A 16729-nucleotide genomic window follows, 5' to 3' on the forward strand; every position below is an offset into this window, starting at 1 on the left:
TTTTTGGGGTATTTTGATATGGGTTCAAAGTAACTAAAAATTGAACCTATTTCAAAAATAAACAATCACTAAAAATTAGACCTATTTCAAAAGTAGGCTTATAAAATTGGACATGTTTCAAAATTTCCCTTAATTTTTTATAGTGATAATAAGACAAAATGCAATAAAAATATAAAATACTGACGTGACTTAAGCGTGATTGTACAAATAAGAGGAGATAGGAAGGACATCCATCCTTTGACAAAAGGCACCGAACTGTCCAAAATCTTGCAAGACAAGATCACCCTTCAATTCCTCTTTGGCCCCCAAGCTCCAAAAGTAAAGTTAATAGCTTACACCTAACGCAGCAGTTCATCTCAAAAATAGAAAGGTTAAAAATATAAAATGTGAACTTACATTTTCTTTCAAGACAAAAACAAAAAAAAATTAAATAAGTAGAATTTTTTGTATGATCGTCAATGTTGTTTTTAGTGTAAAAAAAAAAAATAATAATAAAAAAATAGTAGCTCACACCTACCATATATCCCTAGATTTCGCTAATTTCCAAAGTGAATCGTGTCAGGCATCATAGTCTATCGCTTCGTAGTTTGTAGTGCACACAATAAAATTACCGAAAGGACAATTAGAAATGTGCTTTAACTTTAAGATAACAAACAACAATAACAAGAAGTTTTTTATGAACTTTTGATTAACAATTTAACGTCAATTTTTATACTTATATTATAAAATATTATGTAAATAATGTAAGGTGATAGGGGCCGGCACGGTGGCCTATTAATTTAATGATGGAGAGCACTTCAAATAATTACGTTGTTACTTTTGATAGAGAGTTCATATAAAATCCTACCTTGAAAATAATTTTTTTAACATTTCTCATGTAAACACAGTTACTGCTACGGAAAATATACAAAGGATTCATATGGTACAATTGGTGAAAAATAGGCAACATTTGGGGTAGTGTAGCGTGATTGACTTGTACAAAGGGTTGTAATTTTGGGAGTATTAAAATCGTGGAAATGAGAAAGATGATCTTTTACTGCAATATCGATAAATATTTATGCATATACATTATGGTGTATGTTCGATCTTTGCCGATTGTCTTTTTTCCTAACCATATAACTTTGTCGCTCTACTCAAAAGTTATAGTTTTTTTGCATTTGCATAATTAGTACATTTATTGCGACTCACTTTATTGTGAGAGCTTGTATAAAACAAGTTTAATACCATGTGACGTTTTGATTCAATAATATAATGTCATAAAAAGAAATTTATCCATGACATTACATTATTGAATCAAAATGCCAATATAATGGTGCACTTGAATCACTAAAATGACCAATTTAATTAGAAATTCATCAAAATGACAAAATTTATCAAAAGTTTGAAATGAACCTAGATTATTTAAGAAAATAGATTTGCTATGGTCAGTTATCAGCGTGCTTGTGCAATTTTTTTAAATTATTGTAAGGAGAGAGAGGGGGATTATTTGAAACTATTACAATAATTTAATAAATATGAGACTTTGTATGCGATTTCTAATTATAAATTGTTTTTTGTTGAAACCTTGTTAGTTTTCAGTTTTTTATCGAAGTCCTTGTCATTAATATAATAATTTATTTATATGCAAGTTAATATATTTTTGAAACTAAAAATTGAAATTTGTAGATGTTTTTATTAATGAGATTTTAAATAATACCTATAATATATGGGATTAAAAATATTAAAAGATAAATTATACTCTCCAATATATTATATATACATATCTAAATATAGATACCTTCATTAAAATTAACCAAAAAATTATTGTACCAAAACTGTACCACCTCACAAAACCGGTGCAGTTGAATTCGCAGTGTATCTGGCATGGAAGCCGGAGAAAACAGCAGTACATTATTCACATTATATCGGAGGAGATGAACTTACTCGTATACTCATTTGATTACTACAGAACACTTACTAGCATTCTATAAAGTGCCACGTTTACACCACTTTGTTACCGACATGGTGTTGTTTGCAGGAGTACCTTTTTCTTACTAATCTCCTTCTCCTTTCTTATCCTCCTATTTAAACGGTTATAGCTAAGTTATGTCAACGTTTTATGTTAATTTTTTAATAGTCAAAAGAAGACAAAAAGCAATTAGTAAAAGAAGAGGAGGGAAGAGGATGTGAATATGAGTTGGGGGGGGGGGGAATTTTACTGCGTTTGCAGGCCATATATAAAAATAGAATAATGCTAAGTAAACAAATTTACAAATTAAATTATGTATCACTACTGAAAAATAAACATATTATTCAATATTTAAATAATAATTTAATCGTCAACATCTATACTATTTGGTCTATAATTTTTTTTATATAAATTTAATCTCTCTAATATTATCCATAAAATTATCTTTACGTTCACATCTGCTCTTTTTAGATAACTTCACATGTGCTTTAAATATGAAGTTTGGACTGTTGAGATAAAGGATGTGCTTATCAGTTTTTTTACATAATTGACTGAATGATAGCTACATTTCTCTTATCTGTTCTCTTTTTTTTTTTATTTATTTATTTTTTTATTCTTAAGATCTTACATATTCACTTTGAAACGCGAACAGTCTATGTAAAAAAAAAAAAAAAAAGGAAGCTAAATTCAAATGGATTTAGTCATCTAACTTATTATTATCTGATAATAACTAAATGAACTATTTTTTTTTAGTTAAACAATGAAATCATGATAGGTTAATCAAATAATTAAACGATTTATGATTTAGTTTATTTTTTTTTAAAGTTCACCCTTATAGGGTAGCTTACTGAATAATTGATTTTAAAGAAAACTAATGAAAAATGTTTGAAAACTTTAAGTTTTAACGATAAGAACAAAATAAAGGATAAAATGAATAATACCATGATTGATTTTTTTTAGTGTAAAAATATGGTTTTTCGTTAAAGTAAACAGTACCGAGAGCTTTTCGTTAAAGTTCCCTTGACTTTAACCATCAAATAACATTGTTGAATCTTAAAAACAAAGAAAAATGTAAAAGAAAAATAATACAAAAGAGAATGTAGCTATAATTTTCTAATTTTCTAAGGCCCTGTTTGGCACATCATATAGGGCACCGGATAGTACTAATAATACGGTGTACGGTGTTTGGTGCCGTTTGGATTAAATAGGCACTGGATTAAATAATCCGGGCTCACATTTTTTATCCAGCGTTTACCCGACTGCTTATACCGTCCAAATTCACGGTATAATTTAGTCGGCCTCGCTCTCCTTCCTCTCCGCTCGCTCTCCGCTCGAACTCGACCCCCTCTCTCGCCCTCTCTCTCGCCTTCTCGAACTCGACCACAGGACGGTGTAGCTCGGGTTCTTCAGGTCGCGGGACTTGGGCTAGAAGACGACAGTGGTGGGGGAGGAAGTTGGAGGTTGCAGAGCGGATCTCGGAGAGGTCGTAGATTTGGGGGTTTTGAGGGAGGGAGGATTTAAAGGATTTGAGGGAGGCGACGAAGGAGGAGGTGGAGGATTTGGAGAAGTTGTAGCTGGAGTTGTCGATGGTGGTGCTGAAAATGGCGGAGCAGACGAAGAAGAAGAATGGAGAGAGGGAGGGATTTGGGGGTTGCGGTGGAAAGATCTGGGAAAAGAGATGATTTCTGTTTTTTTTTTTTTTTTAATTTTATTTTAAGTTTGATTCTCCTATCCGATATAATATCAAGCACAGTATAAATAATACGGTCAATAGTCCGATACTGCATCAAACACCCGACTAATTTAGTCAGTACTATCCGGTGACTATTTATCCTATCCGACAGAAATAGTCAGTACAGTCCGACCTGCCAAACGAGGCCTAATTGTATAATTTAAAATTTCTTTTTAATTTGCTTTGAAATTCACTCAAATTATAACTGATCGTCATATTACATTTGTTGGAATAAAACATCTCTAAACAACGTTAGAGTTTCAAAATTAAATTTCCAAGCTATAAACAGACACTGTTCTGACCAATTAATCTAATCCGACAGTTTCACCCTAAAAAAAATCGGTATCCCTACGTTTATTTGACATGCAGTTCCTTTCAGTTAAAAAATGTTTACTATAAAAATCTATGACAATTACAAACAACATGAGATTGTTGGTTCCCAGCTGGATCTGGACGGTTGTGAGGTCTTCTCTCTCCTCACCACCTCACATGTCCCATCCCTTTTAATATAATATCAGATTCCAAACTCCTATTAATATATTTCCTTTTAATATATTATCATCAACTATTTGGCTCCTTTTTCTCTATAAATTCCATCCCCCAAACCCTCCAATCCCTCCTCTCTTCCACCTTTTTCAGTTTTTCTTCATCTTCCCTTTCTTCTTCTGGGTTTCTTGAGTTTGCAGCCCATTTGATCCATCTCGGTTTTCATCTGTCCTAGTTTTTCTCCCGTTCTGCTTTTAAATTTGGGATTTTGTCTCTCCAAATATCCAAATTCTCAGAAAGTTTCAAGCTTTATGCTTCGCTGGAGTTTCTGAGATTGTTTCAAAAATACCCTAAATCTTGTTATTTACTTTTTGCTTCTGTTTTTTTTTCAAGAAACTTTATCTTAAATGCTAAACATTTTGTTCTTGATGTTTGAGATTGATGACTCCAGTTCTGAGTGAAACCCTTCTCTCCGAGTGCATGATAAATTCCACTTACAGGCGCAGGACCCATTTAGTTCAATCCTTCTCGGTCGTCTTTCTTTACTGGCTTTATTACGTTTCATGATTTCACTTACCATCAAACCCTACAATAATAATAATTAGTATTTCTACTATTTTCTGTAAGTTTTGAGTTTATTTTGTTCTTGGGTCCTGCAATAATCTCTCTCTGAATTAATTTCTGGGAAAATCTGCAAAACTTTCTGTGGTTTTCATCAATGGCTTCCTCCAGTGGGACATCTTCAGGCTCCTCCTCCATGATTCATCAAAATTCATGCTCTGAGGAAGACTTGACGGCTCTGATGGACCAGAGAAAGAGGAAGAGAATGATTTCCAACCGCGAATCGGCCAGGCGGTCTAGGATGAGGAAGCAGAAGCACTTGGATGATCTGACGGGCCAGATCAGCCAGCTACAGAAGGACAACGAACAGATCATCTCCAGCCTCAACATCACAAGCCAGCATTACATGAACGTTGAGGCAGAGAACTCTGTTCTCAGAGCCCAAGCTGATGAGCTCAGCAACAGATTGCAGTCCCTCAATGAGATTGCCAGTTTCTTGAATGCAAACAATGGGGGGCTCCATGCAGCTGCAGCAGATTCAAGCTGCTTCGCTGAGCCTCATGACAGCTTCTTCAACCCTTTGAATCTGTCATATCTTAATCAGCCTATAATGGCCTCTGCAGAGATGTTCTACTGACCGTGTTCGGGTTTATCTATTTATATCTGTATCGTGTTTCTGTCGACTTATCGATAGGATTGGATGGATTGATAAAAACTAGAGAGAGAGAGAGAGAGAGATGTGTGTAGTTTTATTTGACTGTTTTAATTAGATGGTGTTTAAGGAATTATTTGTGTGTTAATGTAAAACAAAAGAGCTGTGGTGTTGGGTTTTCTGGGTCTGTAAATGGGGGCTATGATTTTATTGCAGTGGAATTTTCTTATTAGCTATTAATGTGAGTGTAGCTGTTTTTATTGCTTAAAAAGTTGTCTTCAATTTGTCTTTCTCTAGCATGCATGCGTTATGCGTACAACTGTTTTGCAATTCAAGAGCATCAATTCTTTTGGAGTGTATGATACTTCCTCTTTCGTGAAAAAATGCAATTTTTTTTCACTTCTACAAAAATGTTTTGAATTAGTATAATATCTTCGAGGCGTCGGAATATAATATCTTGATCCTTCTCTTGTCTTTTTTGCCTATTTAACTCTTTTTTTCTCGCCTTTACTTCATGTTTAGCCTTATCTTGCTCATAAGATTACCTTTTTTGCTCCATATTTAGTGCATATAGGTGAGCCAATTCGTCAACTATTTTGAATACATTTTTTTTAAGATTTATTACTGGCATTCTAAGCTTTCTATATTTAAAAAGAAAAAATAAATATTGTTATGAGAAGTGCACATTTAGATTTGAAGAGTAGTAATAATGGTTATTTTCTTTTTTGTTAAATGTTTGGCAAATGTTATAATCTCCCTTCTTTTACAAGTTTATAGAGTCAATTCACTTTGTTAATTTGAAGATTCATTTAAAGAGTCTCTTGGAGCAACATTTTGTTGGTTTTTTGCTAAAATGGTTAACAAATGTTGTTTATAGAGTCTCTTGGATATGCTCTTATGTTTTATCTCTAAGGTTAGCAAGTTGGAATCAATTGTTTTGGAAGTTTGAAAAGTAAACATTTTCTTTAAACACAATCAAGATATTTATGTTTCCTTTTTTCCTTCAATATTTAGAAATATCGCCACTTGAGAAGTGCTTGAACCCACTTCTGAGTGATTAAAAGTCTTAAAGTCTAACAACTTGGGCTAAAAGTCTTTTTAACAAGTTTCAAATTATCAATCATATGAGAAAGTTTTCCACCAGTTTAGGCAAGAGATGGTGATTGATCTTCCTTAATCACCAACCTAGAGATCTACATCTCCTTCTCTTTTGTAAAACTTGTTATATGGGTTCTCCTTCTCTTTCTTTTTTTTTTTTTTTTTTTAAGTTGTACCATAGTTTTCACTGTTGAAAAAGATATTTTGCCTTATGATGGGTATAAAGTTTAAGGAAAACTAATGAAAAATGCTTGAAAATTTTGAGTTTTAATGATAAGGACAAAATAAAGGGTAAAATGAATAGTACCAGGATTGACTTTTTAGTGTAAAAATATGGTTTTTCGTTAAAGTGAACAGTACCGGGAGCTTTTCGTTAAAGTTCCCTAAAGTTTAATGGGTTAGGAAAGAACTCTGTTTTGCACTTGATTCCATTGCAGCTTGTGGACCACAAAGGCACTGAAATTAGAGTTTTCCATTTTATTCTTGATATAAACTTATTACAGACCCAGTGAAAACGAGCGAAAATTTTACTATATTATGGTGTATGACATGTACTAAATGAATGAAGAGTTGAATGTTCGATCAAGGCTCTAATATCCAATAACAGAACAATAAAAAATTTTAATATATAATATACATCAGTGCATACTAGAAGAGTACCACAACTGCTTTTTCTACTCATGTCTTATGATGTCTCTCGATATTCACTTTTATAGGATTTTTTTGCAACTGATGAGAATCATTTGTAATTGTTAGATTGATATATATATATATATATATATATATATATAGTTTACAAAAGATAAGATCTTTATAGTCTTTTACAATGTACTTACAATGTTATATTAAAGTTACGCCATCACATTGGAGTTAGCTACTATTAAGTATCAAACTCATCACATATATCGTCTTCAATATCTATGTTATTTGAACATGAGGCCTTCTCTAACCAAGTGGCTACATATATCACATAACAAAAACTATTTGTAACTGTTTGATCGATGAATTCTATATTCTTTTGCAGCGATCTATATTAGTGACAGTTTGTTGTATAAAGTACAAATTTTTAGCAAAAGAAAGGAGTATATCAACACAAACAATATATAAAGCGAAACATTTAACTGAAGTCATATTTGCTTATATGTGATTCTCACAAGATTTTAGACTTAATATTTTCCTTTTCTTTGCTAGGGTAAAAGTAAAACCAAGCATTGTGAATCTGAGAAAAAGGCAGAAGGATGAATGAAATATTAAAATAATAACGACAGGTAAAGGGTAATAAAACCAACTAATTGAAATTTAAACAAAAATTAAGATTGAATTATGGTTAAAATCACCAAGTGGGTGCCTGAAAAGCTCTAAAAAAAATCTTTAAAATATAAAATTAAAAAAAAATAAAAAAGGGATAGGCCATGGTAAACTTGGGGAATTTTGGAGTGCTCAAGTTGTCAAGGAACAAGTCCCACGTGAAGGGAACAATTTTAGCACTGCAACTTCTCAAACACATGTACATGATGAACTGCAGGCATCAGAAATAATGAAGTTATGGTTACAATATTAATTTATTTATTTAAATATATGAGATCTACCTGCTAAACCTGCGCAATTATAAAAAAAAATAATAATAATCAAACAGTAAGCTTGTGCTTAGATGCTGCTTACATTACAATTAGCTTTTACGTGCATGTGTTTGTCATATTCGTTCGACATTTAGGAAAGAAAACAGAGCCACTAATTAATCACATATTTGAGATGAAATGCTCTGTTGTTAGCGTCTGGTACTTTTTGGGGGGTGTGGAATCTGTAAGTTGGCTGAAAGGGATCTCCCACAGCATGGCGCAAGGGGAGGTTGAAGATCTGGTGATTCATTTAGAGGAGTCTATGGAGTTGACGTCTATGGAAAGTGGGATCCGCCTCATTGGGGCTGTTTTGGCAGATAAAACATTGAATAAGTGGGGAATAAGGAATGTTTTGAGGTCATCCTGGAGGGAGTTTGGTGACATTCAAATCAAGTGGGTCAGAGATAATACATTTATTATTACAGTCAGAGATGAGGAAGTTGTACGAAGTGTTTGGATCAAAAACTAAACTTTGGGCTCAAGAAAGGAGCTGGCCCGAAAGGAGGCCCAAAGGGAAGATAGTCGAAGCCCAGTCGAAGCCCAGAAGGCAGAAAGGGCCTTTTCTGACTTGGTGCAGCTCATGAAGACCACTTGCTTACCTACCCAAAGGCCAAGTGGTATAGACTGATCAGCTACACAGCTCATAAAGTACTTTATGATGGCAGTCCATGTAAAAAAGCCGATGAGTCATCACCTTCAAACCGCATTCGGGCAAGGCCGCTGCTACAGGAAGCCAAGCCAAGTTGTCTATATAAGAAGAAGGAGAAACCAGGAATAAGGACACTCAAACAAACAAACAAAAGCACAAACTCTGCTCAAACCAGATTTGCCTTCAAAACAAAGCTGTAGTCAGCCTTCATCCCTTTCGGGACAAGCCTTCATCCCCCTCGGGATAACCCTCTCTTCAACCCTTTGTAATAGCTCTGCTACCTTGTTCAACCTTGCTGTAGTATCGATTCATTTTTTGTAATCTCTCTCTCTCCCTCTAAGCTTTCAGAGCTTTGACAAAACTACAAAGATAGGAACCTGCAAGACGAGCAACCTTACCCGATAAGGTTTAACCTTGCCCGACCTTCTTTGCTTTGTTTTTGTCTTTTCAATATGTTGTATACTTCCAGTTATATGCAAGTTATTTCTAGCAATATGACTATTAAAAGGCTTTCTCAGTACTTGAATCCGATTTGAATATATCGTCAGTGTTCAAACCAGATCCAAGTTCTAAGCCCTTGGGCATGTAAATCTGATCAGTTAAAAGTCCTTGGCCTCAAGGCATAAAAAAGAACCTTATGTGGACTTAACCCATCCACGACAGTCCTTGATAAACGAGAAGTCCGAAGTTACTTGGGGCGCAAGTAATCAACCTACCCTCTAGTTTTCCTTCTATTATATCATGATTACCATAGAAAGCTTGAGTATGGAATGGATTCTAATGGAAAGCCTCAAGGCCTACACCTAAGGTCCCACAAAGGCATCCATTTGGATTCATTCCGTTCAGCGATCTAAAGAGTCTAAGTATAGGAATGAACTCTGATAGGAAGCCTCAAGGCCTACATCTAAGGCCCCACAAAGGCACTTATTTGGGTTCATTCTACTTCTTGGACTCGGTTATTTGGGTTCATTCTACTTCTTGGACTCGGGTAATCAGAAGTATAATAGTTAGAAAACTCCGGCAATCACTAGAACAAATATGATGTGTTCAAGCACCGGTTTAGTTATTGATGGGAAGCCTCAAGGCCTACACCTAAGGCCCCACAAAGGCACCTGTTATAACTAACACGGTTTCTTGGATACATACATACATGCAACTAAAGCGATATCCATTTTACATCTGCCATGCTAAAGATGGCAGTGGCACGCCTGAGCACCTAAATGTTAACCTTGATAGGAAGCCTTAAGGCCTACACCTAAGGCCCAACAAAGGCACCTCTCAAAGTTAACGCTGTCCTTTTCTTTCAGCCTTGCCCGAAGAGTCTTGCCCGACGAGACTTGCCCGACAACGCCCGACAGCGAAGCAGAAGCCCGACAGCAGCCCTCAAAACCGGCGCCAACCTCCAGGGGAGCTGTGTGCTCGTCGGCCAGGAGACATCCCCGACGGAAATTCCTGACGCGAACACGAAGGATTTTGGAGCAAGTGCCATGGGCGGTAATGAAGCAGCACTTTGTGGTTAAAAGATGGCCACCTGAACTTGCTTTTGAGGAGGTCCAACTGGAGATTATGCCGTTTTGGGTGCAAATTAGAGGAGTTCCATTATACCTTCATACAGAGAATAATGTTAAAAGACTGGCTCGGGAAATTGGAGATTTTATTGGGATGGAGGATTTATCTCATGCTAGAGGTTTTCTAAGGGTTCGGGTTGATATTAATACTAGAAATCCTTTAGCAACAGGTTGTTGGCTTCCCAGACCTAATAACAAGGAGACATGGATCGAATTTAGGTATGAAAGGCTGCAAAACTTCTACTACAGGTGTGGTAGAATCGGACATGTCAACACAGAGTGTTCTTTTGGATATAATAGAGGGGGTGCCACAGGTTATGAGGAGTGGACACAAACTGCTGCTATCAGGGACATTCAGGAAAGTCCAAGACAGTTGGTGTTTTCTCAGGGAGAAAGAAGACACGCTGGAATAGGTAGTGAGGCTTCGTATGTTGATCAGCAAAGACGGTGGAATGTCACGCGGGAGGAAGGAGGTGGAGTCCAGAGTAGTCAAACGGTGGGTCCCAACTATGATGGTGATGCACGCAGAACACGGTCTCCAGATTCGGGAATGATCTCAATTGGGAGTAGGAGGCGAGGCGGTGACGGGGAGAGGTTGCAATGGATAATGGGTGAGGCCTCATCTCACATGGCCCACCAGGTGTTAGGAGGAGATGAGAATATATTTGGGCCGACTATGCTTTTCTTTGGGCTTAGACAAAACGCAAACCAATTGGGTAATGTGGTTATTGAAGATGTGCCTGAAGAGATACTTAATAATAATAGGCCTACCATTTTAGGTGGTGTAGAAGGAAGCAGCTCTTTGTCAACTGATGAACTGCATGGTGGGACCTGTGAGCAAGTTGGGGATGTTATTCACTCAATGTTGAATTTTTAGCCTACAATGGTGACTAGTACAGATACTGCTAGGCCTCAAGTGCAGGATAGAAGTCATCAAGATGTTTTTGCAAATTTATTTTGCTCGATGGGACTTAAAAGGCGTGCAGATGACAAGTTGGAAGAAGCCTCAGATTATAAAAGAAAGAAGGGGAAAAAAGGAGAAGGCAGTTCGTCTTTTGTGCATAGTGGAGGGCAGAAAATTCGAAGGTATAGAACTAGGGGACGTCAGTTGGAGCAAGAAGGTTGTTATGGGAGGAAGGAAACTGCTTGATGTTCCAATGGTTCAGTTGGACCAGGAAGCTTATTATACAGGTAGGGTGACTGAGGCAAATTCACAATCGAGTTGTGGCGGCTAGCCCCAATCAGCCGCCAGGGCGCCATGATTTATCTACTGTGGAACTGCCATGGTCTAAGGTCAGACACGGCAATTTGAGCTCTTCAAGGGCTTATTGGTAAACATCGACTCGATATGGTTTTTCTTTCTGAAACCAAACTGAACAACCATAGAATTGCAGCATTGTGTCAAAGGTTGGGATATGCTAATGGTTTTGACGTTCCACCAATGAGTACTGCTGGCGGTATTAGCCTTTGGTGGGACAATGGTACGGAGGTTAGAATTCCTTTTTCTTCAAACTCTGTAATTGATTCATATATTAGTATGGATGGCTCTCAACCTCAATTTAGAGTTACATGGATTTATGGAATCCTTTATAGAGATGAAAATGAGGATTTTTGAAGGTGGATGGTAACTGTTTTGGGCCTTGTGATATACCATGGATGTGTGATGGAGACATTAATGAATTCTTATGGGAGGATGAAAAATCGGGAGGCTGAGAAGTTAGGCTTAATTGGACTAGATATTTACAAAGCTTTATGAACAGAATGAAATTGATTGATATAGGCTTTAAGGGGCCTAAATTTACCTGGAGAGGTACAAGGGTTGGACAATTGGTGGAAGAAAGAATTGATAGATGTCTCATCAACGTGAAATGGCAGGAGTGGTGGCCGAACACTTCAGTTATACATGGGTTGGTTATGGGATCTGATCATTGCCCACTTATTGTCAACAGTGAGCCTGTAGTTGTTCGGGGTAAATGTCCATTTAGATTTGAAGTTTTTTGGACAAAATATGAGGGTTGCAGAGAGATTATAAAAAAATGCTAGGATGAAGAGTGTGTGGGTGACTCGTTATTGAGATGGTAGAAGAAACTTAATCTATGCAGGGGCAGGTTGAATGAATGGAGTAGGCGGAAGTTTAGACAACAGAATGAGCACATAGAGAGCTTAATGAGACAATTGGAAGAGCTACAAGTCAACTGGAAGGAGAATGTTGAACAAATTCAGGAAGTTTCCATACAGCTTGATAATTTGTGGGAGCAAGAGGAGGCTTATTGGCATCAAAGGTCAATGGTCAAATGGTTGCAGTAGGGGGATGCTAATACAGCTTTCTTTCACCAATCCACGTTGCAGCTAAGAAGGCAGAATAAGATCGTGAAGCTCATGGATGCAAATGGGCAGTGGGTAGAAAATGACAAGCTAATAAGAAGAATTGTTGATGAGCAATATAAGGCTCTGTTTACGTCTGACAGTCCAAGGGAATAGGGAACTCTTCTGGATTGCATTAAGCGAAAAATAACTCCGGAGATGAATAATATCCTTACCAGGCCAATATGTGATAGTGAAGTGGAAGATGCTGTGTTTCAGATGGGGAGTTTGAGAGCACCGAGGCCGGATGGTTTTCAAGGGATATTTTATCAATGCTATTGGGATGTGATATCGCAGGAGGTTAGAGGAATTGCCTGTGATTTTATGAATGGGGAGATTAGCCCTAAAAAGTTAAACTCTACGCAGATTGTTCTCATCCCTAAGGTGTCGAACTCGGAGACTGTGACGCAATTTAGGCGTATTAGCCTATGTAACTTTTCTTACAAGGTACTCTAAAAAATCCTTGCTAATCGTCTTAAACCTCTCTTACCAAATTTAATCTCTCATATGCATAATGCTTTTGTAGCGGGCAGGCAAATGCAAGATAATATATTGATTGCCCATGAGATCTTCCACTTCATGAAACTCAGGAGAACAAAAAGAAAATTTGAGTTGGGTATTAAGCTGGATATGAATAAGGCTTATGATCAGGTAGAGTGAGACTTCTTGGAGGAGGTTGTGATTAAAATGGGGTTTGATCGGAGATGGGTGAATTTAATCATGAATTGTTGGTGACTGTTGACTTTTCTATTTTAATTAATGGCAGACCTGGCAGAAAATTTCTACCATCTCGGGGACTTCGTCAAAGGGATCCTCTCTCACCCTATCTATTTTTGTTTGTAAGTGATGTTCTTTCTTCGCTTATTCAAAGAACGGTGGATTTGAATTATCTTAGCGGAATTAAAATTAGTTCAAATAGTCCATGCATTGCGCATATGTTCTTTGCGGATTATACCTTGATTTTTCTCCAGGCCAATCAACAAAATTGTCGGAATATTGTGCAGATCCTAAAAGCTTATTGTACTGCCTCGGGTCAGCAGGTTAGTCTTAACAAATCAAGTGTTTATTTTAGTACAAATACCCCAAGAACAGTTATGGATGAGATGGGTGAGATACTTGGGATGCCCATTGTTGATAACCCTAGTACTTATCTGGGTCTGCCAACAATTTGGGGTACGTCTAAATGTCAAGCTTTGGGATATATTAAAGATCGATTATTGAGAAAGATTCAGGGATGGAAACATAAATTGTTGTCGCATGCGGGTAAAGAAGTGATGATTAAAGTTGTTGCTCAAGCTGTTCTAGTTTATCCAATGAATATTTTCAAATTTCCTGCGCATTTTTGTAAGGAATTGGATTATCTGATTGCAAGTTTTTGGTGGGGACAAAATAATGAGGATAAGCGGATTCATTAGGTTAGCTGCGATGTCATTGGCTTGTCAAAGCAAGATCGAGGGCTGGGATTCAGAAATTTACAAGAGTTTAATGTTGCTTTGTTGGCAAAATAGTGTTGGAAAATGTTGATGAAGCCTGATTCTTTATGGGTCAGATTTATTAAAGCAAGATATTTTCCCCATTCTTCATTTCTCGAGGCTAGAAAAGGGAGTAGGGCTTCGTGGGCTTGGGCAAGTTTATTGGAAGGGAGAGAGATTCTTTTGAGAGGAGGCCAGTGGCAGGTGATGAATGGTAGAACTATAAGGCTTTGGGTGGATCGTTGGGTTCCTTCTTTACAGAATGGACATCCTTATCCTTCGAAGTCTTCTAATATAAACTGGAGTCAAAATGTTGCTTCCATAATTAGGCCATCTTCTCATGAATAGGACCTCTAACCCGTTAGTTCTTGTCTGTCTCAACGGGAGATGAAACAGATAAAAGAGGAACAAATTGGAGATCCTTTCTGTGATGATAGATTCATTTGGCCTTCAGAGAAGAAGGGTAAGTATACGGTTAAGTTTGGTTATCATTGGATTCAAAGCAGGGAGGTTCCTATTCAGCATAGGGGATCATCTTTACTTGCTTCGATAAACAAACAAGTTTGGAAGAGTATTTGGAAGCTGGAGGTCCCTCCAAAGATTAGAATTTTCATGTGGCGAATCCTTCATAGAGCTCTGGCAACTAGGATGGATCTCTTTAAAAGACATGTTGCTATCTCTCCTACTTAGCCTATATGTAATGAAGAGGAGGAATCGGTGGAGTATTTGTTTTTGTTGTATCTATGGGTTCAACTTGTCTGGTTTGGAGGTCAACTTAATTACAAGGTGAATCAAAATGAAATTTATACTTTTGAAAATTGGTTATATTCTTTAATTAATGCTAATATGGGAAGTAAGCTAGATAAGAACCAAATTTTATCACAAGTGGCTTTCACTTGTCGGAATATTTGGAAGGAAAGATGTAATGATATTTTCAATCAGAAAACTATGTTGCCTTTGCAGGTAATTCATAAAATTAATTGTGGCCATGCTGCTTTCATGGAGGCTAACAAAAGGTCGAACAGGGCTGCTGTGGGATCAGGAACTTCTCCAGGTAATTAAGCAAATTTGATTAGAGATCCTCAAACAATCTCGGTTTGGTTTCCACTCGAGCTTTCATGGTACAAAGTCAATGTCGATGCAAGTTGGATCTCGACAACAAAAAAAGGATATGTGGCCACAATGATTAAAGACTTTAATGGTAGATTTATCACTGCTAGAAAGCAAAGTATTTCGGCAAAGAGAGTGCAAGAAGTTAAGGCAAAAGCTATTTTGGAAGGGTGCAAGCTTGCTAATCATTTGGAGTTAGGCAAGGTTATAATTGAATCGGATTCAAAAGAAGTTGTTTCTAGTTTATGCAATTCCATTTATCAAGGAAGGTGGGAGGCAATTCCGGTGCTTTGGAAAGCTATGCAACTGAATGGGTCATTCCAACAGTGTAGCTGGTCTTGGGTTCCTTGATCCGTCAATATGGTGGCTCACAGATTAGCTTCTGCGAAGAACTTAGAGATGAGCAATTATACTTGGGTTGAAAGACAACCCCCATCTTCGATTGTACATATTCTGAACAAAGATGGTCTACCTTGCCCACATTAATTAGAGTCGGTGTTGAAGTGAATTAGGGTGACATGTAGTTGTTGACTGTGTTGGTCTTTAGCCCTGTTTCACTTTGTTGTATGTTGTTTCTATGGTTTGTAGTGTTGTTTGTCCTCTGTGTGGGCTTTTCTAGTGTATTTTGGCTTTACCCTGGTGTAATTCCAGTTTAACAAAAAAAAGAAAAAAGAACCACAATTCCATTAATTTTATCTGATTTAATTAAGAGGTCGTTTTATAAATGAGAAGTTAAAAAATATAAATAAAGTATATTTATTTTTTTTATATAGAACAATATACTTTTCTTTTTTGTTTTGTCAAACAATATATTTGTTAGATTAGATGTTAGATTATGGAACCGACGGAATTCGAACCCACATCGTGGTACAAGGGCAATGATTCATCCACTAATTGAGTATCAAACTCACACAAATATAATACGTCATCATCATACATGTAAATCGAACTTAAAACCGCTTATTTATAACTAAAGAAGAATTTTACTAAATTATAGTTGTGAACACGGAAAATTCCCGAAACGAAAGAGACAAGAACAACGTGCACAAACAAATATTTGTATTTTTGATGGTTTTGGGTTACAATCTCTCTCTATTTTGATCCTCTGATTCGATCTCCGTAAGGTGTGTATTTGTGGATGTGTGATTGATCCAAAGGGCCGTTGGGCTTGATCTAAGGATGAACGTTCTTCAAGGGCCGTGGACTTGATCTTGAAGGTGGATTTGAGCGGATCTTCAAAGGGGCTTTTGGGCTTGATCTTTGAAGAACAGTGATGAACGGATCTCCAAGGGCTTTTGGGCTTGATCTTGAAGAACCGTTGGATGTGTGGATTTGTCGACGTTGTTGATCCAAATGGCCGTTGGGGCTTGATCTTGGATGAACGGATGATGAACGATGGTGCTTTCTTCAAGGGTCGTCGGGGCTTGATTTTGAATTGGTGGATGGTTGATCCAAGGGCCGTCGGGGCTT

At 36.9% G+C, this 16729-nt stretch overlaps 2 protein-coding genes across 2 annotated transcripts; both read left to right on the top strand.

Moving 5' to 3' along the window:
• The first annotated feature begins 4111 nt into the window (after positions 1–4111).
• On the top strand, positions 4112–5650 carry LOC103440366 (bZIP transcription factor 11). Its single transcript, XM_008379038.4, has one exon. It carries the CDS (start codon positions 4885–4887, stop codon positions 5362–5364), a length of 480 nt encoding a protein of 159 aa, XP_008377260.1. The 5' UTR covers positions 4112–4884; the 3' UTR covers positions 5365–5650.
• Positions 5651–12836: 7186 nt separating this feature from the next.
• Positions 12837–15915, top strand: LOC139188545 (uncharacterized). Its single transcript, XM_070806141.1, has 5 exons — positions 12837–13107; positions 13204–13328; positions 13649–13717; positions 15113–15203; positions 15848–15915. The coding sequence occupies exons 1-5, from the start codon at positions 12837–12839 to the stop codon at positions 15913–15915; spliced, it is 624 nt and encodes a 207-aa protein (XP_070662242.1).
• Positions 15916–16729: the final 814 nt, after the last annotated feature.

Source organism: Malus domestica, chromosome 10, assembly GCF_042453785.1.
Source record: "Malus domestica chromosome 10, GDT2T_hap1".
Classification (NCBI taxonomy): domain Eukaryota; kingdom Viridiplantae; phylum Streptophyta; class Magnoliopsida; order Rosales; family Rosaceae; genus Malus; species Malus domestica.

Bases quoted from the DNA above. Each gene is read 5' to 3' on its own strand.
- LOC139188545 (XM_070806141.1), top strand. From the start codon at position 12,837: ATGAATAATATCCTTACCAGGCCAATATGTGATAGTGAAGTGGAAGAT. The intron at 13,329-13,648 runs GTAGAGTGAGAC...ATTTTTCTCCAG, and splicing joins TGAATAAGGCTTATGATCAG to GCCAATCAACAAAATTGTCG. The intron at 15,204-15,847 runs GTAATTAAGCAA...TATGGTTTGTAG, and splicing joins GGGATCAGGAACTTCTCCAG to TGTTGTTTGTCCTCTGTGTG.
- LOC103440366 (XM_008379038.4), top strand. From the start codon at position 4,885: ATGGCTTCCTCCAGTGGGACATCTTCAGGCTCCTCCTCCATGATTCAT.